Genomic DNA, 22,601 nt, shown 5'->3' with positions numbered 1-22,601 from the left:
CATTCTGGTGAACAGAAGAACAGAAAGTGAACACATGGCCAGGTCAGTGGCGGGTTTTAAATGTTCCCTGCATCAGATATCAAGCGACAGACATGTTACATGCAGATGACCAATTCCTGAGTTTTAGGAGTGTTGGGAGGTGTCGGGAGTCTCACTATATATATATATATATATATATATATATATATATATATATATATATATATATATATATATAAAATAACACATAAAGTGTACTGTACTGTATATGCATACTGTAAATATATTAACAATATAAGTGACACCTATTTTTGTACTTTAGGTTTATTTATCTTTCATCTTGTATTTTTAGAAGAAGGACCATGTTGGCGAGTGCTCTCCTTTTATTGCTGCTGGGGCTGACATTGGAAAGCCTGTAACCTTGGGTGTGATAAGCAGCCTAAAAAGAAGACAGAAGGATGCAATTAATTGGGACTAATGCTACTAAGTGACAGAGTAATATATTTTTCAGATACCTGTTGTGTACTTTGGTAAATGGGAGACTGGCACAGCAATGAATTGTGTCTCAGTGTAACATATCCTTTCACCCTTTTAGTTTCAAACCAACTCACTCCAATTCAAGGTCACAGAGAGCTGTAGACAATGGCAGACATTACCTTGGATGGGACAAAAGTCTGGCACAGGGTGCAGGCAAGTTTGTCATAGTGCTGGAAATTGATGACATGCTGAATGTTGGTCAGATGTGCAAATAAGAATTTCACTGTACTCTGTACACATGACAGTGTAGCAACAACGAAACCATCCCATGCAGGTAGTATTTATTTTATATGTTCTTTTGTTATGGTTTACACATCCCCAAGGTGTTTAATGGGATTATAAATCAAATACATTAAATTTTTTACTAGAACAGTCAGCAGACACCCTGGGAATGACAGACTGAGCCAGCCAAGATATCAGAGTATCTTGTACAAAAAGAAAGTAAAGTGTGAATGGTGGGTTGGATGAGGTGGCACCACTATGTACAGAACTACTGCATGATGTAAAAAGGTGGTTTCCAAACTCAGTCCTGGGGACCCAAAGTGGCTGCAGGTTTTTGTTCCAACCAACTTCTGTTTGTAATCGGCCAATGAAGTGAGTTGTTATCTCCCAGTCTCTGTGTTATGAAGTCAATGTAGAAATTAAAAAACTAAGTTTGGTAAATTTTTACTAAAATGTACAAAACTGATACATGGGGAAACTTTTTTTTTTTACTTTTTAACTTTATCCTGGTTTTCGTTCTGCTTTTCCTGGTGTTCTGGTAATTTAATCCCTTATTTACTAATTACTAGGCCTGACGCTGAAGTAGTTGCAGCCCTACATCGCTCAGTGGTGTTTAGTGTTGCTTGTCCGTGTGTCTGCTCTGCTTGTTTTTAGTTGTCATCATTAGGATACAATGAAGGGAGCAAACGACACAGAAAAAGGGCAAAATAATACGAAAACAACAAAAGATAGTTAGGAATTTTTAAAAAAATGGAAATTTTTGTTTTATAAAATTATACTGTTGTGCTTTTCTGAATGCAGAATAAGAGAAGAGGAAAAATGACCAACTAATTACAGTAAATGAGATCAATTATTATCACCGATTGTGAATCTGGTTGGAAGAAAACCCTGCAGCCACATGGGGCCCAAGGACTAAGGGAACCACTGTGGAAGATTATTTAAACGCTACACATACAGTAATTATTATTTTAAGAACAATATGTGCCACAGGAATGGTCATAGTCACTCTCAAAATATTCTCTCTTTTCTTACAGAGAAGTTCCTTAATGTATTATTAAGTGATTTATCCTTTTAACACATTTCACTTCATTTTATGTCATTTTTATTTTATATCAGACTTTCATGAGAAAATTTCTTGCTATAAGAAAATCTGCAGACAATTCGAATCTTTTACAATTATGATTAACAGCATTCACGCTGTCACTTCAAGCTCCATATAGTCGGCCATTGTGTTCTTTCAGCTCTTTATTGTACAGGTGAGTGATGACACCTACTGGAAGCAAAGAAAATGAGCAGCTTCACTTTGCTGTTCTGTTGTTTTCCTGTCCTTACAATGCTTTCATTTTGTTTTTAGTTTGCATCTCATGAATCCAGAGTTTAGGGCTCACTCGAGTTGCCTCCTGAGATCAGATTGAGCCTTCTCCTCATGTTATATTCCTCTATTTTTCTTTACAGACACATTTTCTGATGTGCTTGTTGAAGTCTGCATTTTATTTGATCTCCTGTTTTTAGGGTTAGTTCTGTTAAAGACGGGTCTGTTGACACACAAGAAATGGATGAAGGAAGGCAGTTCTTTATAAATGATATTAAGATTTGAAAAAAAGGAGATAAAGAGTGATCTTTTATCAAAAAGGAAGAAGGGAATTTAGGTACGAATGTCACAGGTGTCTGGTCACACTTATAGGTAATCTAACTTAGACACCATTAAAATATCCTACTACGCCACCCAGTTTTATCAAGAGACTGGGAACTCCTGAAATTTACCAATAATAGCACACAGGTTTCTTTAAATTGGGCGGTGAGTAAACACACAATGAAAGACACAACAGTAATTTTAGAAAAAAGTAACAGTAAGTTCTATTACACAAAACAATATAAGGGACATTAAAAGGATAAACGAACATAACAAAAACTAAACATATCAGGAATCAATTTCCCTTTTTTAAAAAAGGAAAATACACAGTCCACCCTCTACAAGTCCGTTAAAAACAAGAATTGGAGGATACAACCTTTAGTGGTGCAGAGTCCAGTTTGTGCACTGTGTTACCCCAACACTTAATTGTTTAACTGTCCATGGATGCACTCTGTTTCCCGGCAGAAGCTGTGTCAAATTGTTGACTCCCTGTCAGCGTCTCTTCATTGTTCTTTTTTCTTCCACTCTGGGCTCCTTGTGTGGCTGGGACCTAGGCACGCCTCATTCCTCGTCTGTCAGCTTCGCTTGGTCCTCTCGTGCGGCTTCCCTCTTTCGCTGGACCCACAACTGGCGTCTCCTTGTGGAGCTGTCTCTTCCTCCCTGGAAGTAAATGTTGCCGTCCTTGTGCCTCACGTCGTGCCAGCCAGGTACCCCTGTGCCCTGTCCGAGTGTCTTGGCAGCGTTTCCTGTGGACTCTCCCTCCTGCCTTCTGCTGGCCAGGAGTTTATATTTACTTCAGCCCCTGCTGTTGTCAGTCCTGGACAAACAGTTCAATCAATGGCACATCTAAATTGCCTGGGTTTAACAATTAATAAAAACACAAGTTAACAAAATGTATGGTTACCAAACATTAATAAGTACAGATATGCTGATTAGGAACCAATATTTCCAAGCCAGGTAAATACAGGCCTCCTCCAAGGCCAGACTTCAAAGCAGTGACTCCCTTGCAAGACAGCAAATACCATTAATAAGTACAGACATGCCTTTTAACTTCTCACCCCCCAGTCCCAACAGTGGGTGCCTAATGGAACCACCCAGTGCACAAAAAAAAAATGTAAAAGTGTCCCCCTCTGACACGAAACCGAAGTTTAATGTTTTATTTTTGGATTTTACCTATTTTGACAGTAGCTGTGTTTAAGATCTAATAGTTTAACTTCATTGAGATCAGCAGCTACCATTGTGCAATCAGCTTAAATAGCTTTCCACACAGATTCATTCAAGTCTCTCTTATTTTGAAATATTTCATAATGATAAGCTATTTGATATTTGGATGTGTTGTTCGATCTTGCATCTTGCATCTGCTTTGTATGCTATGACTGATCCTGTGGATTGCTTTTTGTTTAGTGTCCTTAAATCTCATCTTAGCCAGGCAGTGTCCTTACAGGAGGCCTCAGCTGGAAATGCAGGAGGAGCTACAAGTGAAAGGCCATGCTGTGTTAGCTCTCTGTCATTCCACTGCATCATGGCCACAGACATTAAAACACTTAGATCTTCTATATTTACTTTCTCAATGCATAACATAGGTGAGCATAGTGTTGAAATTAAAAGGTCATATTTTCAATAATGAATACATTTTAGTCAAACACAGACTTACAATTTCTGGAGTGAAGGTTCTATGCATGTATGTGTGTGTTTGAGTGTGTCAATGTAAGTAGATCAGCCTATTATGTTCAAGGGTGGCACTTTTATTATAATGCGGAAACACTAGCATCATTTTGATTTTGAAACAAAGCATCTAGAAACTTCAGGTTTACTGAATGTGATTTTTATTTCTTTAGCAGGATTGATTGTAAATATTTTCTTTTTGAAAAATGTTTCAAATAAAAGTTTATAAAAAGTCAAAGGACTACATATTTCTTTTGAACAAAACTATGATGTTTCCAGCTGTTTTGTAGCTTGGAGAAGGATGCTACCATCGTGGCACTACAACTTCATTTTTCATTAATACATTAATTATATCTTAAGTATCATTATATTAACTCTTTCAGGGTGGATGTCGACTTTTGTCAAAAGGAGGGGCTGACGGTGGTAATCAACTGTAAACTGTGATGAAAACCCTCCATTATGTTTTAGTTGGTCTCTCTTTGCTAGAAGGAAAGTTACCTTCATAGGTTTGACAGAAATTCCCTGCGCTTGTGTGAGTAGCGAGGAGTAAATAACAGCAAAAATGACATTGACATCTGGCGAGAGATCGAAGCAAATGCGTAAAGCAAAATACTCCATTTTACATGTTATTACTGAATTGGGCTCTGACTTGTTGGATTCCGATTTTGATACAAGACATTTGAAAAAGAGGTACCAGCATCAGCTGATCATGGAGCTGAACAGGTTTGTGTAGCTGACACGCCTATGATAAAGTTCGCCTGGGAGGACTCCCACTTACAATGACAAGAGGTACAAACCAGATTGTGATGTGCACAGCCACGACTGCTATGGCCACCATCTCCGCATTTCTGGTGAACTGGCGGCCATACCATGCAGCAACACACATTTTATGTTGATTTCTGTGTGAAACCATTGTTTTGTGTGATTTTTAGAAAACTGTGTTTTTTAGAAAAACAAAATCCAGCCCTCAAAGAGTTAAAAACTGTGTGAGACATGCCTGGACACCACCAGACTGACACCACATCTTTATATAAAAGCACACATTTATTTTTACCAATTTGCACACACAACCCACAGTGCCTCCAGCACCAATCACCCCTGCTCCAGGCTTTTCTTCAAATGTCCGTGGGCCGCCTTTCCTCTCTCCACGGGAGCTTTGTCCTGCTCCCAGTCCTGACTCTCGCTCCCAGACTGTAGGAAGGCGGCCCCTTTTATTTCCACCCGGATGTGCTCCAGGTGCATGATAACATCCTTCCGGCAGCACTTCCTGGTGTGGTGAAAGTGGTGCTCTTGCACCCGGAAGCACTCCAGGCATCCCTGGAAGAATCTTCCCGGGTGTGGCGGAAGTGAATGGTTCCCAGGCTTTCTGATGATGGGCTTGAGCCTCCTTGCTCTTCTCCCGTGGTCCCCTCAAGATCCAGGATGGTTGCCCCCTCGTGGCTCAGAGGATGTATATGCCACCTCCTGGTCCTTCCTGACCCCCAGCCTCCTGTGACAACTGGAATGACACTATTACAGTCTCTGTGTGTGAGTCATAATGTGCTCCATTAAGCTGCTGGTCGTAGATGTGTGTCTGTTAGTAGTTCTAATGGGGTAGTTCTGTCCAGTTCTGTAAGTAATTAAATAAATGATATCCTCTTCACATGGCCTGTTATTGGGCATTATTGAACATAGATCATAGTAATATTACATAGATGTTTTAGAAGAATCTCAACTGCTTTTAAGGATTTGGAAAAAATGATTAAATCGTCACTAAGACGCGCAAGAACTACACTCCATGTATCTTCTCTCCCTACAATATAGGTGTTCTTCTGTCAATTGAGTACTAATATTGTATTGTTATGCATAAATATAAACCACTGAGTATAGATGTGCTGAGACATACAGCGATCTAAATATAATGAAAATTGTGCAGCCATATTTTCAGTTTTTTAATCCATTTTTATTACAGGAACATACAGAGTCAGGTTCTTTTCCAAGAACATCAGATTAGCAGTGTAGTTAAGACTGAGTTGTATTTTAGTTGTAAATGGAGTGTTTTCAAAAACAGGTCTATGGGAAATAAATTTTGACATGTAGTAAGTGCTTGGTGTGACACAGAGTCCCCTTGATCATTATTGTCACCTCACAGTTTTGATGACTGGGACTCAGTTTCTCACTCGGATGCTTTCTGCAATTGGTGTGAGTGTGTATATATGTTTTATTCTGGCCTCTCCTCTTCTCCCACATATGAGAAAGTTAGATTAGTTTGTGTCTATAAATTTTCACTGTACAAGAGCGCAAGTGTAAAGTATGCTCTGCTATAGACAGGCATCCATCCAAGGCCAATTACTTCTTTGTTCTCAGTGCTGCTGAGATATTCTTCATCTCCCTGTAACCACATGAAGGATTAGAAAGTTCATCAAATTAACCATGTATCTGTGTTTGAAGTTGCCCAGTGATGGTGTCTACTGCTTTGAGCAGCCTAATGAAATTAGTGGATGTGACAGCTGGCAGTTATTGAAAAACTTAAAATAATAAAACATTAAGCATCTCTGAGTAGGGCTGTCTCAACTTTAGCCAAACTTCCTTTGTGGTCATGAGAAAAGCTTTTACAGTATGTTTACAGCATGTGTGCTTACAATATCTTCTTTTGTCTTAATTTTCTCAGTTTAATAACTAAACTTAGGCCTCTCTTGCACACAGTAGAGAATGTTGGTTGCCGGCTACTTTGTCACATTATGCAACTTCTAGTCGTTGGGTGCTGCAGACTTGCTGACCACAGATGCTGATCTCGTTCCTGGAACATGTCAGTTTAAATGACTGAAAATTGCTGGGCATGTCAAATTTAGAGATCATGTGCTGATCTTCCAGCACAATTGTGCTAATGTGTGGCCTGAGAGAGCTGGTGCTGTACAAAGGGTTACCAAGTACAGAGAGTCCAGCTGCAATCTCAGCCCATGTTTTCTTTTTTTCCATAAAACATGAGACATCAGACAGACTAGCTTCTCTTCTGTTTGTAAAGTCCAAAACACCCTTATTCCTTATGCCTTGTTGCTGCATTGTACTTCCCGATGGGCATTCATTAACTGTCAGCTCTCATGCACTCACAGCCCATCCCTATGTCTAAAGATAAAATCAAACCCGAATATTTGGAGTGAGTTGCTCAGCATGTCACATTACATGACTGGCTTCACGGGAGCGTGCCACCAACTGCTTCCGACTTGCTAAGTTTATGTAAATGAAGGCTATAACTCATGTCTAATGTGACGAAGCCTTTACCATCAAGAGGCCAACAATTTAACTTCCAAAATGGTTTCTTTAGTGCTTCTCCATGAATAACTTCTAGTTACCACAAGTTAAATATGATGCCCCTTGCTGAAACTCCCACCAAGCAAACTACTTCCATAATGGACTGAAATGCCTTATGGCACAACAAAGCAACCCCTAGTCCTGCATTACTTATTTTGGATCAAACAATTAAGACAATATGGTGCCTGTAGTTTCCACAATAAATGCTAAAGAGGAATGCTTTAAATTTTAATGTAGACCTGTCAGCCTATGATGAAGCATCTGTCACAGATGCAACCTGATTCATCAAAGAGTGCTTTAAAAATGCAGCGCTTTGATGGCAATTTAGGCAACAGGAAGGATGCATCAGGATTTATGAAAAGTATAAAATGAAGTGCAAATTAAAGTAAGCAGCACTGACACATTTCCTACCAAAGGAGATCTTAAATATACATTTCACAGCTACATGTTACTTAGAGTATACATAAAAAAAGGCTTGTGTACTCTTCTTTATAAAAGAGTGGTGAAGGAGTAGAACTGGGCCACAAAACATTTGTTCCACTCTGTTCAACACCAAAACATTCTCTTCAACATGTCTGTAGTTTTTTTACTTTGAATTATTCTTATTCTGCATTACAGTAATGCTTAATGTATAAACGATTATAAAAAGAAAGCTCAAATGATTGTTTAACTGATATATAGAGAAAAGCCAAGAAAAATGACACATTTTATTGGCTAACTAAAAAGATTACAATATGCAAGCTTTCGAGGCAACTCAGGCCCCTTCTTCAGGCAAGATGTAATGTTAACTGATATATGGAATTGTTTCATTCTGTTTCTTGAAGGTAAGTAAACTGTGTCTGCATTGTTAATGTATGAACTTTTTATTAGGTTGTTGCTCCTCTTAACACTGAATAAAAATACTGGAACTGCAAATACAATGAAAATGAATTCACCAGTATTTTCTTAATAATAATCTTTTATTGTCACAAATTAACTCTCAGATCTTGGGTCACTGATTCAGAAAATTATCATCTGCCAGAAAATAAAAGTCTTGTGTTGTAAGGGCGGGTTCCTGAAGCTTTGTTTCTTCTTTGAGGTGGAGAGTAATGTTAAAGAAAGGTGGATCAGTCCTGCTCTTCCCCCAGAATGTCTAGAATAGAGTTAGTCTCTGAGCTGGTTGAGGTAGGACTTTTACTACGCCTTGTGTCTGTTTATGATATATTGTTTTGTTTTTTTAATTACACCCAGTCCTGTGCTCATCATATTGTTCGTTTCTGAAGCCATGGCCACAATTAAATCAGTTCCCTCTGATGCTGGCTGCAGTAAGCTGAAGGCCATTTAAAGGCACCTCTTTGCTGTGGTATTAGTACTTAGTAACCTTTTTTCTTGGCTATTTTTTGCTTTTAGTTTAAAATTTTTCTTAGGTTTTGACTTCTGTTCCACTTTTTCACATTACTTTTCTGGTGTTCTGCCTTGGAAGAGACAGAGGGATTTTAGAGTGAAGTGATCAGAAGAAGGAAGCGATGTCAAAGAGAATATCCAAAGTCATAACCAAAACTCAAAACATATGATTGCCACATTTAGAACGCTAAGGAGAAATCAAAAACCCTAATATCAGAAAGAAAGTTCAGTAACCAAAAAGAATTTCTAAAAGCAAGAAAATACACTAACTGCATAGTTATCACAAAACTCAGATAGTTTGAAAACTTCAAGTGCACTCCAGAAGATTTGTGGGTAATTTGCAATAGTAACGGCTGATGCATCTTCCACAAATAGCAGTGCTCAGAAGGAAAACCAAATGCCGTAAAAGGAAGACAGTAAAGATTTTCAATTTTTCAGACCCATATTAATGAAAAAACTAACATCAGAATTAGAATCCTTTGGGTAAGAGCTTCAGAATAGCTGTGTAGATTGTAAGGATCTGGCCTGGATTTTTCACATTAAATTAATTACAAACTCAAAATTACAAAATTTACAGACTTTTCCTAACGAATTAATCCTGGTGCCTTTTATGTTTATTGACAATTATCTTTTTTTTCTTCCATCTATCCATTTTCCATCCATCCATTTTCCAACCCGCTGAATCCGAACACAGGGTCACGGGGGTCTGCTGGAGCCAATCCCAGCCAACACAGGGCACAAGGCAGGAACCAATCCCAGGCAGGGTGCCAACCCACCGCAGGACACACACAAACACACCAAGCACACACTAGGGACAATTTACAATGGCCAATCCACCTAACCTGCATGTCTTTGGACTGTGGGAGGAAACCGGAGCACCTGGAGGAAACCCACGCAGACACGGGGAGAACATGCAAACTCCACGCAGGGAGGAGTGAACCCAGGGAAGTGAACCCAGGTCCCCAGGTCTCCCAATTGCGAGGCAGCAGCACTACCCACTGTGCCACCGTGCTGCCCATTGCATTTCTTTCTTTTATAAATTTAAAATCTGTTTATTTGAAATTCATATTTTACATTTTGCAAGATGATTTCTCTTTATTTAAAGAAAACCTTCAGTGAGTAATCACAGCAGATAAGAGGATATACTGTACCTGGTGTAGTTCTGGATCAACATCCTGTCTCATCTCAACATGAACTGATTCCTGGAAAGCTAAGCAGGGTCCTTCAAAAAGCACATGATTTTTTAGATTTAAAACATCCACTGTTATATTACTATTTACTATTTCAAACCAGCCTAGCAGCTTCTTAGTTGTGTTGGTGTATCAATTTAAGATCTGAAAATAAAAGTCATCAAGAAAATCCATAAAAAATGCTCATGCTTTATTTGGAATGTGCTCTGGACCAGTACTACTTTCACAACAGCCTCCTTCTTTAAGCTTTATAATGCTGGAATAAGGACTGATCCTCACCCCAATACTCTTTTGAAATAAGCAGGTTCAGAAAGCAAATGACTAATTTGCTTGTATAATGAAAATGGTATGAAGTGTGTATCAAGTGACGTCACTTTTTGTAATGCTAGTCCTTTGATCAAATTAGCTCCACCTTCAATTATCACATACATTTTGCCATGAAAATTGTGTCTTTGAGACTCTGAGTATTAACTTCAGCTATATGATCACTGGAGAAGACACATATGTTGTACTTACTATACTCTGTTAAATTGTCAGCCTGAGTTATCGCTATACTGTTTTACTCAGATTTAAGTCAGTGGTGGTGGTGGTTGTGGTGAAAAAGTGAGTGACATTAATCAGAGTTTTAGTGATTGCCAATTTATAACTTTTTAAACAGTCATTTGAAACATTTTTTTTGCAGTAGGACAATTGTTTTTATAATTTTTGAACTTTTTGTCGGAGACTCATAACGCTTTAGAAGTTCTACACAACATTTGATGTATAATCTATCTATCTATCTATCTATCTATCTATCTATCTATCTATCTATCTATCTATCTATCTATCTATCTATCTATCTATCTATCTATCTATCTATCTATCTATCTATCTATCTATCTATCTATCTATCTATCTATCACTGGTCCTTGCTAATAACATACTTATCATGTCACGGTGTCACAACAATTTCATGTAGCTTTATTATTATCATGGTCCTACTCTCTTTCATAAAACATTTTATATAAAATTTATAAAGAGGTGTACATTTCTGAACATTATGACTTTACATTATGTTTTCAGACCTACTTAATTCAATTCAAGATCAAAGACAGCTGAGTAACCAACGTTGAGTAGGGTACCGGACCACCATGGTTACTACTTATGCACACACATCCACAATCATACTGTCCCAATTTAAACCTGCCAATTTTCCTGGCCCATACATCTTTAGAATGTGGGATGTGAACTGGCCTTCCCAGAGACAAACATTATTCACACAGCAAGGGAGTGGTTTAGCTCCATATACTGTAGATACTTAAAACCAGGCTGCATGATCTCTGAGGGAGCTAAAATTTCTTTCAGCAGCAGTGAACATTATTTTTCTTGAATCTAACCAATTCTATATAAATGTGATATTAATATCATTGTTTAATTAGTATTTCACATAAGAGAGTTAAGGTTTACCTCTGAAAGTTGGTCTTATTGTTTGTCTGAATGGAGATAGTATGATAAGCCTTTGACCCAAGATAATAGTTTATTTTACTGTTATGCATATGCTTTAAAAGATGAAACCATAATAGTGATTAAAATTTATGGGGAGAAAATAATCCAAACCGCAGATACAGAATTTGGAGGTTTGGGACATCTTTCAAAAACTCATCTCTAATTCTCAGTATTTAAGAAAACTACTCCTCACTATTCTTCCAGATTGTCCTGATTGGAATGCTGAAATGAATCCCTTGCCTTTCTTCATGCTCCGGTTTACATTAAATATGGTAATCTGGCAAATCCTCTAATGGGGATTGCTGTCAGGCCCAGTAATATGCTGCTGGCTGCTATTAATTGTCTCATTAATCTTGATCTGATTGAGCTTACTGACACGGCTAAATTGCCTAGTGGTGGACCAGTTGTATTCCTACTGAACGCCTCAGAGGTTCGATCACGGGGACTTCCCTCCACACCACTGAAATTATTAACAGCTCTTTATCTTCCTTGTGAAATACAGATTGAATCAGTAATCTCAGCATTATAAAGGCAAGCCTAAGTCAAGATACCTTGGCTAACTTTTGGCCTATATTCAACATATCTTTTTGACAAAGTTCTGGAGCAGGTATCTATAAACTAGTTGTGTTATAATTGCATTGATGAGAGATTCAGGCTGGATTTGAGTCTGCATGCAATTTAAACTGAACTGTTTAAAGTACTAAATGATGATCTGTTTGGGTCCAAAGGATCCTGTAATGAAATGAACAGATTCATTTTTATTCTTAACACCTTACGCAGTTATTTATTATTTCTATTCTGCCTTTGGGGCAACATCATTAGTCAATATGGTCTCAGGTTCCATTGGTATTTAGATACCACACAGATGTACATGCTGTCCTCTAGGCCATAGGCTGTTAGAAAGAAAAAAAAGAAAGCCTGCAAGTTATATGTATATAAAGTGCCTGACAGTTCTATAATTTAAAATTCTATATTGATTATGTACAACATATTGTTACAGTTTCCTTCTGCTTCCTGTGTGAATACTTCAGGAACAAAGATGAAGCCACTGGACAGAAGGTAAATGTTGAGAACTGTAGATACAGTAGACTCTGACTATAGTTCAACAATAATGTTAAGGGACAGATATTGTTAGGTTCCATTTATTATGATGCCCAGGTTTTCTGCAGCTGGCCATCATCCCTACTTTCACCCAGATATCAATAGTCATGTACCAAGATGGACTAACACAATGAGAGCACATAATAACAAGGGATGGTGCAAAACAAATTTTGCATTTTATTTTGAATTTAAACAAGCATTTAACAAAATGCATTGCAAAAACCTTCTTTAAATGAATAAACTATCCAATAAAAACAAGTGCTTCAATAGTGGGAGTGAAATTAGTCAATAAATAATCCATAAATAATCCATGGGACTAAAATAGGAATAAATCCAGAATTATAAAATCAGGGTGTACCTCTCTTCTTTAAGCCTTGATGCCTCCCAACATCTTCTCAGCCCCAGTTCACCCGTCAGGTCTGTTCAAGCCAGGAGCTGAGACACTGGTAAGTGCAGTCAACCTTTTAAAATTGTTTTACGGCCCAGCCACTTCATTTGGTCACCACTGGGCCATCCCAAGCCTAGCCCACCATTACTCACTGGTGTTTGCAGGACAATTTTCTGAGCCCTTCAGTCGCTCCTGCTCCCCCAAATGCTTAGCAGAAGCGACCCTGTCCCATGAGTGCTTTACCTGCCCATTACACCAATTATTCAGTTCTTTCTTTCCTGTTAATAAAACACTTGACTTTGCTTTTTCTCTCTTCTGTTCTGTCATTCTGATCCAATTATCTTCCTATCATCACTTTCCTCAGGCTCTTCTTATACTCCCATTGGTGCAGGTGCCTTAATTACAACTCACCGAGCACCAATGGGAAACAGTTGAGCTGATCACACCTATATGTTAACATACAATTAGCCTACCTCCCCACTGACCCCCAATGGCACAGCTTCTCAGCAGTGCACACCCACACCCACGGAGCCTGAGCCGTACCTTTTTTTACCTTAAAACTTGTGGACCCCAAAAGCAAATTACCACATTTATGTTAATCAGTTTTAAACTGTTCTATTTTACTTTGTGTTTAAACAAATCTGTATATTTTTATGTCTTCATTATGTAATTAGCAATTTATGGTAATTACATTTTACCTGTAAATTTGTTACAAGACTCTGAGCCCACACTCAGTGAAGGGCGCTATACAAAATAAACTGAATTGAATAGGTGCTTCTGAACATACCGGTATACATCTTCAAAGGTCCACAAGTATCACCCGGGGCCTCATTTATAAATCTTTGAATGAAAATATGCACATGGCAAAAAAACAATGAAATGCGTACACCAAAAATATTAAAAGCAGATACAGTACATACTGTAAAACCTGCAGTAAACAGATATCTATGCAATTTACCCTTTACACATCATAGTCACCTTGTAAATGTGCATACATGAGCACGCCTCTAACAGTGCCTTGAAGCATGCATTTATGGAACATGCTAATCAACCTCATACAAATGCAATCATGATACTGCAAAACTTCAGTGGCTGGTAGAGCAGATCCCTCCACTTACATTCAAAGAGAATCTGGATGTGCTCCGCAACTGATCATGTGAGGCATCATCACACCTCTCCTCTGTGCTCTGGGGATCTCATAAAGGATACATAAGGTGCCAGCATCTGAATGGGTAACCACTACCACCTGGCACATGTAAAGACCTGATTGCTGTCACAAATGAATAGTAGAGGTAATATGAAAGACTGAGGGTTCAGCCAGTTATCTTACCAACAAACCAGCCGTCACATACAGAACTGTTACCTTTGCCAAAGCTACTTTGCCATAAAATTGATAAATCACAGGTTGAACAAGGCCACAGAGACACAATTTTTGCCAGTCACATCTTGGATGACTTGTGCTTTAATGGAATGGCATTGGTAACATTGGTTAACAAAAGCAGCTTCATTCTCACTGGGTGCCCTTACTGCAATTTCAGTGCAGCAAATTGCTCCAATTACATTTGAAGAACAAGACACTGCCACAGATTTCTTTTTGTTGTTGGGAAAAACATGTTATGCTTATGTATGTACACTCACACCAAACAAAAACATGTTGGTCTGCTGGTCGGTTAATAGATTGCAGCATAGAGGGTATGATGAAGTGAAGCTTGGCTAAGATATTTCTGACCTGTCAGCCATTGCCCTGAGAAGTGACAACATGTAGCCGATATAAATTGGTGAAAAACCCCAAAAAAATTTTTCAGTGCAAGTATGTAGCATTGGCCCTCTTGATAGATAGATAGATAGATAGATAGATAGATAGATAGATAGATAGATAGATAGATAGATAGATAGATAGATAGATAGATAGATAGATAGATAGATAGATAGATAGATAGATAGATCTTTATTGTCATTGTCACTTTTACAAAGGAACAACGAAATTGAAGGTGCAGTCGACTCAGTGTGAGGAATAAGAGTTAAAAAGACAAGTAGACAGAAAATAATAACAAACCGAATAGTAATAAAAGTACTTTACAAAATATACAAATTGCACTTGTTGACTTAAGGTCTATATTGAAACATTGGGAGAATGATACGGATATGATTCTGAGTTCAGGGCCATGATTGCTTTTGAATAAAAGCTGTTTTTAAGGCGGTTTGTCCTGTTTTCATTGCTCTGTATCTCTTGCCCGATGGCAAAAGCTGGAAGAGGCAATGACCGGGATGTGATGAATCCTGTGAAATGTCTATTGCTTTTTTGCGGCATCGGGAGGTGTAGATTTGTTCCAGAGTGGGGAGGGTACAACCAATTGTTCTCTCTGCTGTCCTGACGACCCTGTGGAGTCTGTACGTGAGCACACTCTCGATGGAACAGTGATAAAAAGCAAGGAGCAGATTTTTGGGGAGATGGTTCTTCCTGAGAATTTTCAGAAAATACAGTCTCTGCTGCGCCTTCTTCAGCAGCTCCTTGGTGTTGGTGCTCCAGGTCAGGTCATCCTCCAGCTCAATGCCCAGAAACCTGAACACTAGGACCCTCTCCACACAGGCCCCGCAAATGATGAGTGGCTGGATGTCAGTTTTGTTTTTTCTAAAGTCAATAACAAGCTCCTTCATTTTTTTGGTGTTGAGGAGCAGGTTATTGACTGTGCACCACTCTGACAGCCGCTCCACCTTGTCCCTGTATGCCAGCTCACCCTCTTTGCCCAAGATGAGTCCAACCACCGTCGTGTCATCCGCGTACTTTATAATCTTGTTGCTATGGTGAATGGGGACACAGTTATATGTGTAGAGGGTGTAGAGGAGCGGGCTGAGCACACAACCCTGCGGCATCCCAGTGTTGAGGCTGAGAGCAGTGGATGTGTGGAGACCCAGCCTGACCCTCTGGGAGCGACCAGACAGGAAGTCCAGTATCCAACTGTAGGTGAGTGATGGAAGTCCCAGATCTTCCAGTTTAGACGCCAGTCGTTGTGGGAGGATGGTGTTAAACGCCGAGCTGCAGTCTACAAAGAGCAGTCTGGTGTAACTCCACTGCTGCTCCAGGTGGGTCAGGGCAGCATGAAGGGCTATGGCCACAGCATCCTCCGTCGATCTCTTTGCTTTGTAATGGGTCCAGGTCTGCTGGCAGGCAGGCGATGATATGACTCCGCACCAGTTTCTCAAAGCACTTCATGATGACAGATTTGAGTGCCACTGGGCGGAAATCATTCAGACTGTTCGTGATGGATTTTTTCGGCAGCGGAACAATGATTGAGGACTTGAGGCAGGATGGGACAGTGGCCAGGGGCAGGCACTGGTTGAAAATCCTAGTGAAGATTCCTGCCAGTTGATCTGCACAGTCTTTCAGCACCCGTCCAGCCACACCGTCGGGTCCTGCAGTCTTCCTCGGGTTCACCTTCCTCATCACCCACCTCACCTCAGACTCTTCCACTGTGAGTATATTGCTGTTGTGAACAGGCTGCTGTGATGGAGCTGCTGTTGGTGTCACCTCAAAACGGGCATAGAAGATGTTCAGCTCCTCTGCCAGTGAAGCGTCTCCCTCAGCGGCTGAGGAGTTGCTGGAAAGGGAACTAAAATACAGTTTGTTCATCATATTCATCATTTTGGAGGTGTAATATGTCACGTCAACGCACATTACAATAGCAGCTTGGTAACAAGTATTAATATGCATATGAGTTGCCATTTGGCTGGTTTGGCTGCTTTTCCTTGTTTGATCTAGGGTGTCCCCATTTACCAGACTTTCCTAAATATTGTGTATGCATGGGTAAGAGTTGCAGTAAATATATGTATCTTCTTCTGTGACGTTTTATTTTATAAATCCTGAAGATACTCATATTTCAAGCATCTTTTTGTGTGGGTGTAAGCTTTATAAATGAGGCTTCTGGTGAACAAGCCAAGGTGATCAGATAGGTAAAAGGTGTACAGTCTTTCCCAGTCAAATGATTATCCCTGGTATAACAGAAACTTGAAGAAGAAGGATTTTCCATTTTAAAAATGTTTGAAGATTACAACGTTTTCTAAATATGCAAGATATTGAGAAATTCATTCATGCATTCATTTCTAGTATGATTCACTACTGCAATGTGTTATTAATTGGCAGTTAAGAGGGTTTTTTATGCATCTTTCAGTTAATTCAAAATGCTGCTTTAAGAATTATTATACAAACTAGAAAATGCAAATATTTAACTCCAGTTCTCAAGTCCTTAAAATGGCTGCCAGTTAAGCTTAGAGCTTAATTTCAAAATCTTCCTTTTAACTCATAAAGCCTTAAATGGCCAAGGCCCAGCTTACTTAGCTGAGCTTATCATTACCTAAAAACCAGAGAGCACATTGAGATCTTAAGATGCTGGCCTATTTAAGATTCCAAGGATTAATAAAATAACAGTGGGAGATCAAGCTTTTAGTTCAGGGCCTGGGAGCAGTAGAATGAAATGCCTGCTAGTATAAGAGATGCCTCTACAGTCTCAGCTTTTAAATCCCAGGTGAATTCTCACTACATTAGTTCAGCATAACTTGACTAGAGCTGTTGATTAGCCACACATGCTGTTTTTCTGTTTATTAATCATTTGTACAGAAATATAAATAATAGAATATTTATAAACCGTTACTAACGCTCCTCTATTCTGTTTCTATTCTCGTTGTTTTGATGTGTCACTTGGTGCCACTGCTCTACTCTCAGGCTGCTCTCCTGCATATGGAAAAGTCATCTCAAATAAAGCAGCATTGCAATCATCGGATCGAAAGATTCGCTCATCAGATTAGACGGCCAGCTCAGAGTCCACCATAGAAAAACCAGGAGCGAGTAGATGGCCATTTAGCCGAGGTCTCCAGGACTGTGACTTTATTTTTGACTTTCTCTTGCATGATTTTAACCTCCACCATTGTCAGCTGGGCATAGTTCATTAATTATCTACCTAATGGACAGATATTGCTGATTTCCATTTATGTTTAATCAGCTTTAGCTTACTCTTAGTGCGTTTTAACAAATCTGCATTTATATGTGTACTACTTCTGTATTTATTAATTCGTATAATCTATGCTTTTATTTTAATAGAGCATTGTTCACAGTGCTCTGCGCCTGCACTCACCAGCTTAGCATGTAGAAAAGATGCAACTGTACTAGAGAGAAGATGCCTGGTACGTCATTGATTCAAAGACCCCACCTTGTTACCTTATTAACTGAGGAAGGCTAACCTGTTCCTTTTGTTTGTTTGTTTGGAACATTAAACTGTTGAGAATCTAAACCAGGCTGGTCTTGTTTAGTAGCGAAACACTCCATGCCAGTCACAATATAATAAATTGTATACTTACAGCATCTGCAACCTGGCCTTTAAAAGATCTGCATTTTTGTTTTTGTATTGAATGCTATTTTGCCTGTTTATTTTCACTGTATTTTAATTGTAAATGTATTCACTTGTCCAGACCTCTCAGTCTGAATGTAACATGGGAGCACTGTTTTGACCATGCCTTGTTCTTTGACGTTCCTATCGTGTACAACATTCATTTTTACACATCAAGAAAATTGCTTGACAAAGCCATTAAATGTCTCTAAAGGATACTAAATTCTTACCTGATGTTTTTATTGCCAGGCTGGATTACTTTAATGGTTTTTTTATGCACCTTTCCATAGCAACACTGCCCAGACTTCTTCATGTGTAAATGTCTTCTGTGGCCAGTACACTTCACACTTACTACAACTAGATAATACATTATACTCATCCTCAGAATATTGCATTGGTTTTCTGTGAGTACCACTTTGTTGCCCTGTCACCTCTGAACTCTAGGCATTTGTGGTCCACTAGAAACAAAACTTTCAAGACGCATTGTTTTCCAAATGGATTTTCTCTCTCAATGCTCCCCCAGCATGAAATGCATGTTCATATTTCACGTTGGTGTTCCTGTCTTTAGTCAAAATCTGCCATAAAATTTTTTTCTATGAGCTTGTTGATTTGAATGAAGTTGTACAGCTTACTATTTTTGCCATCTTCAGTCATTTTTGTTTTATATTTGAAGCATGTGTCTAAGTTTTGTATTTTAATAGATATCTATGACTTTTTCAAAGTTCAGTTTAAGTTCATTGCTCTCAGTGCCAACTCATTTCTGCTAGCTGAACCATTATGGTTCCTTCTCTGTCGGAGTTATATTTGCTTTAATTTTTTATAATTTTGAGTGATTTTTGCCTTTTTGTTTACAGGGCTCAGGTTCCTCGCAGTGTTTCTAGCCACAATTTAATTTGCTAGGTGTCATTTGTCATTCCCCCTTCTCTACCATTTGTTTTTATTATCTGACTTGTTTGCTGTTGTGTTTTCTTTTTTGAAGGATTTGTTTAAAGCTATAGGCAATAATTGGGAGATGAATGGGAAGGCAACTTGACTGGCTGCTGTAAGTGCTATTTGTATTCCTGCTTTTTGTAAAATGTAGGAGGCTCACAACAATAACATTTATTTATATAGCACATTTTCATACAAAAAGTAGCTCAAAGTGCTTTACATAATGAAGAGAAGAAAAATAAAAGACAAAATAAGAAATTAAAATAAGACAACATTAATTAACATAGAAAGGAGTAAGGTCCGATGGCCAGGGTGGACAGAAAAAACAAAAAAAACTCCAGAAGGCTGGAGAAAAAAATAAAATCTGTAGGGGTTCCAGGCCACGAGACCGCCCAGTCCCCTTTGGGCATTCTACCTAACATAAATGAAATAGTCCTCTTTGTAGTTCGGGTTTTTCACGGAGTCACTTGATGCTGATGGTCATACAGACTTCTGGCTTTTAATCCATCCATCATTGTTGGAACATTATGGTGCTTTGGGTAGATAGTGGTGGTGCACGCCACCACCAACAGGACACCGGAAAAGGAAACAGAAGAGAGAGTAGGGGTTAGTACAGATTTTGAATGAATAGTTATTATAATGAATTGGATATACAGAGTATCAGGATTAAATTACAGTGAAGTTATGAGAAGGCCATGTTAAAATAATGTGTTTTCAGTAGTTTTTTAAAGTGCTCCACTGTATTAGCCTGGCGAATTCCTACTGGCAGGCTATTCCAGATTTTAGGTGCATAACAGCAGAAGGCCGCCTCACCACTTCTTTTAAGTTTTGCTCTTGGAATTCTAAGGAGACACTCAGTTGAGGATCTGAGGTTACGATTTGGAATATAAGGTGTCAGACATTCCGATATATAAGCCGGGGCGAGATTATTTAAAGCTTTATAAACCATAAGCAGAATTTTAAAGTCAATTCTGAATGACACAGGTAACCAGTGTAGTGACATCAAAACTGGAGAAATGTGTTCGGATTTTCTTTTCCTGGTAAGGATTCTAGCAGCTGCATTCTGCACTAGTTGCAAACGATTGATGTCTTTTTTGGGTAGTCCTGAGAGGAGTGCGTTACAGTAATCTAGCCGACTGAAAACAAACGCATGAACTAATTTCTCTGCATCTTTCGATGATATAAGAGGTCTAACTTTTGCTATGTTTCTTAGGTGAAAAAATGCTGTCCTAGTGATCTGATTAATATGCGATTTAAAATTCAGATTACAATCAACGGTTACCCCTAAGCTTTTTACCTCCGATTTGACTTTTAATCCTAATGCATCCAGTTTATTTCTAATAGCCTCATTGTATCCATTATTGCCAATCACTAAGATTTCGGTTTTTTCTTTATTTAATTTGAGAAAGTTACTATTCATCCATTCTGAGATACAAGTTAGACATTGTGTTAGCGAATCAAGAGATTTGGGGTCATCAGGTGCTATTGATAAATACAGCTGTGTGTCATCAGCATAGCTGTGGTAGCTCACGTTGTGCCCTGAGATAATCTGACCTAATGGAAGCATGTAGATTGAGAAGAGCAGTGGACCCAGGATAGAGCCTTGTGGAACACCATATAGAATATCATGTGTCTTTGAGTTATAATTACCACAACTAACAAAGAATTTTCTCCCTGCCAGGTAGGATTCAAACCAATTTAAGACACTGCCAGAGAGGCCCACCCATTGACTAAGGCGATTCTTAAGAATATTATGATCAATGGTGTCAAATGCGGCACTCAGATCTAAGAGGATGAGAACAGATAAATGGCCTCTGTCTGCATTTACCCGCAAGTCATTTACTACTTTAATGAGTGCAGTTTCTGTGCTGTGATTTGTTCTAAAACCTGACTGAAATTTATCAAGAATAGCATGTTTATTGAGCTGCTCATTTAACGGCATAATGACTGCCTTCTCTAGAATTTTACTTAAGAAAGGCAGGTTAGAGATGGGTCTATAATTTTCAAGAGCAGAGGGATCGAGATTCTTTTTCTTAAGTAGGGGTTTAACTACCGCAGTCTTAAGACAGTCTGGGAAGACCCCCGTATCTAATGACGAATTTACTATGTCAAGAACATTATCAATTAGCACGCCCGATACTTCTTTGAAAAAATTTGTTGGTATTGGGTCAAGGGCACAGGTGGAGGGTTTCATTTGAGAAATTATTTTATGTAAATCAGGTAAATCTATCCTAGTGAAAGACTTTAATTTGTTTATTAAGGGGTACTGGGGTTTAGGAGGATCCTTAGTGTTGGGGAGATATACTATGTTATTTCTAATATCATTAATTTTTTGATTGAAAAATACAGCAATAGCCTCACAGGTTTTACTGGAAGTACTTAGGAGGCATTCCTTTGAGTTACCTGGGTTTAACAGACGATCAATTGTCGAAAATAAGACTCTGGGATTACTAGCATTGTTATTTATAATCTTAGAGAAATAGCAGCGCCTCTCAAGATGGACTGTGTTATTGTATTCTGTTATTTTAACTTTTAATATTTCATAGTCAATAGTTAGTTTAGTTTTCCTCCATTTACGCTCAGCTCTACGGCATGTTCTCTTTAAATCAGACACTCTTTGGGTCTTCCATGGTATAACAATGCTAGAAGATTTTTTAACTGTCTTTTCAGGTGCAACTAAGTCAACAGCAGCCCTCACTTTAGTATTAAATCTTTCCACCTTACTATTTACATTCTCCTCGCTATTATAGTTGGCACTATAAACGGACTGATTGGTTAGAATGTTTGAAAGTTTTAAAGCTGCTGATGAGTCAAAGAACCGTTTTTTAACAATATGCTTCTCATGAGTGTTTTCTATCATTATTTCTATATTAAAGAGTAGAAGAAAATGGTCTGATAGACCAATATCAATGACCTGCTTTATATCAACTTTTAGTCCTTTAGTAATTACTAAGTCTAACGTATGACCTGCTTTATGTGTAGGCTGATTAACGAGCTGTCTCAAATCAAAAGAGTCCAGGAGGTTCATAAATTCTTTTACTTTCTGGTCACATTGATTATCTATATGAAAATTAAAATCGCCGACTATTAAGAGTGTGTCATAGTTCGTAATTAAGATTGACATCAAGTCAGAGAATTCCTCAAAAAAAGACGCGTTGAATTTTGGAGGTCTATACACGGATAATACTAGAACATGAGAATCTCCCTGAATAATAATGGCGAGATACTCAAAAGACTTGAATTTACCAAAACTGATATTTTTACATTTTAACCTGCTTGAGTAAATGTTTGCTAGTCCGCCACCTCTCTTTCCTTGGCGATCAGCATGAGTAAAACTGTAATCTGGAGGCGCAGATTCGATTAAAACAGCTACGCCATCTGAGCTAAGCCACGTTTCACTTAGTGCAATGAAATCT

The 22,601-nt window shown here is 38.6% G+C and overlaps 1 protein-coding gene across 1 annotated transcript in view; it reads right to left on the bottom strand.

Moving 5' to 3' along the window:
- LOC127529974 (uncharacterized) overlaps positions 1-22,345 on the bottom strand; it is a 128,801-nt gene extending 106,456 nt beyond the window's left edge. The window contains exon 1 of the mRNA XM_051935400.1: positions 21,589-22,345. Coding sequence (XP_051791360.1) covers positions 21,589-22,309 — 721 coding nt within the window. The 5' untranslated portion in view covers positions 22,310-22,345. The remainder of the gene's footprint in view (positions 1-21,588) is intronic.
- Between the last annotated feature and the right edge of the window lie 256 nt (positions 22,346-22,601).

Source organism: Erpetoichthys calabaricus, chromosome 12 (genome assembly GCF_900747795.2).
Source record: "Erpetoichthys calabaricus chromosome 12, fErpCal1.3, whole genome shotgun sequence".
NCBI classification, from domain to species: domain Eukaryota; kingdom Metazoa; phylum Chordata; class Cladistia; order Polypteriformes; family Polypteridae; genus Erpetoichthys; species Erpetoichthys calabaricus.
Note: the sequence above shows the minus strand (reverse complement) of the source record. Positions and strands in the feature narration are given on the sequence as shown.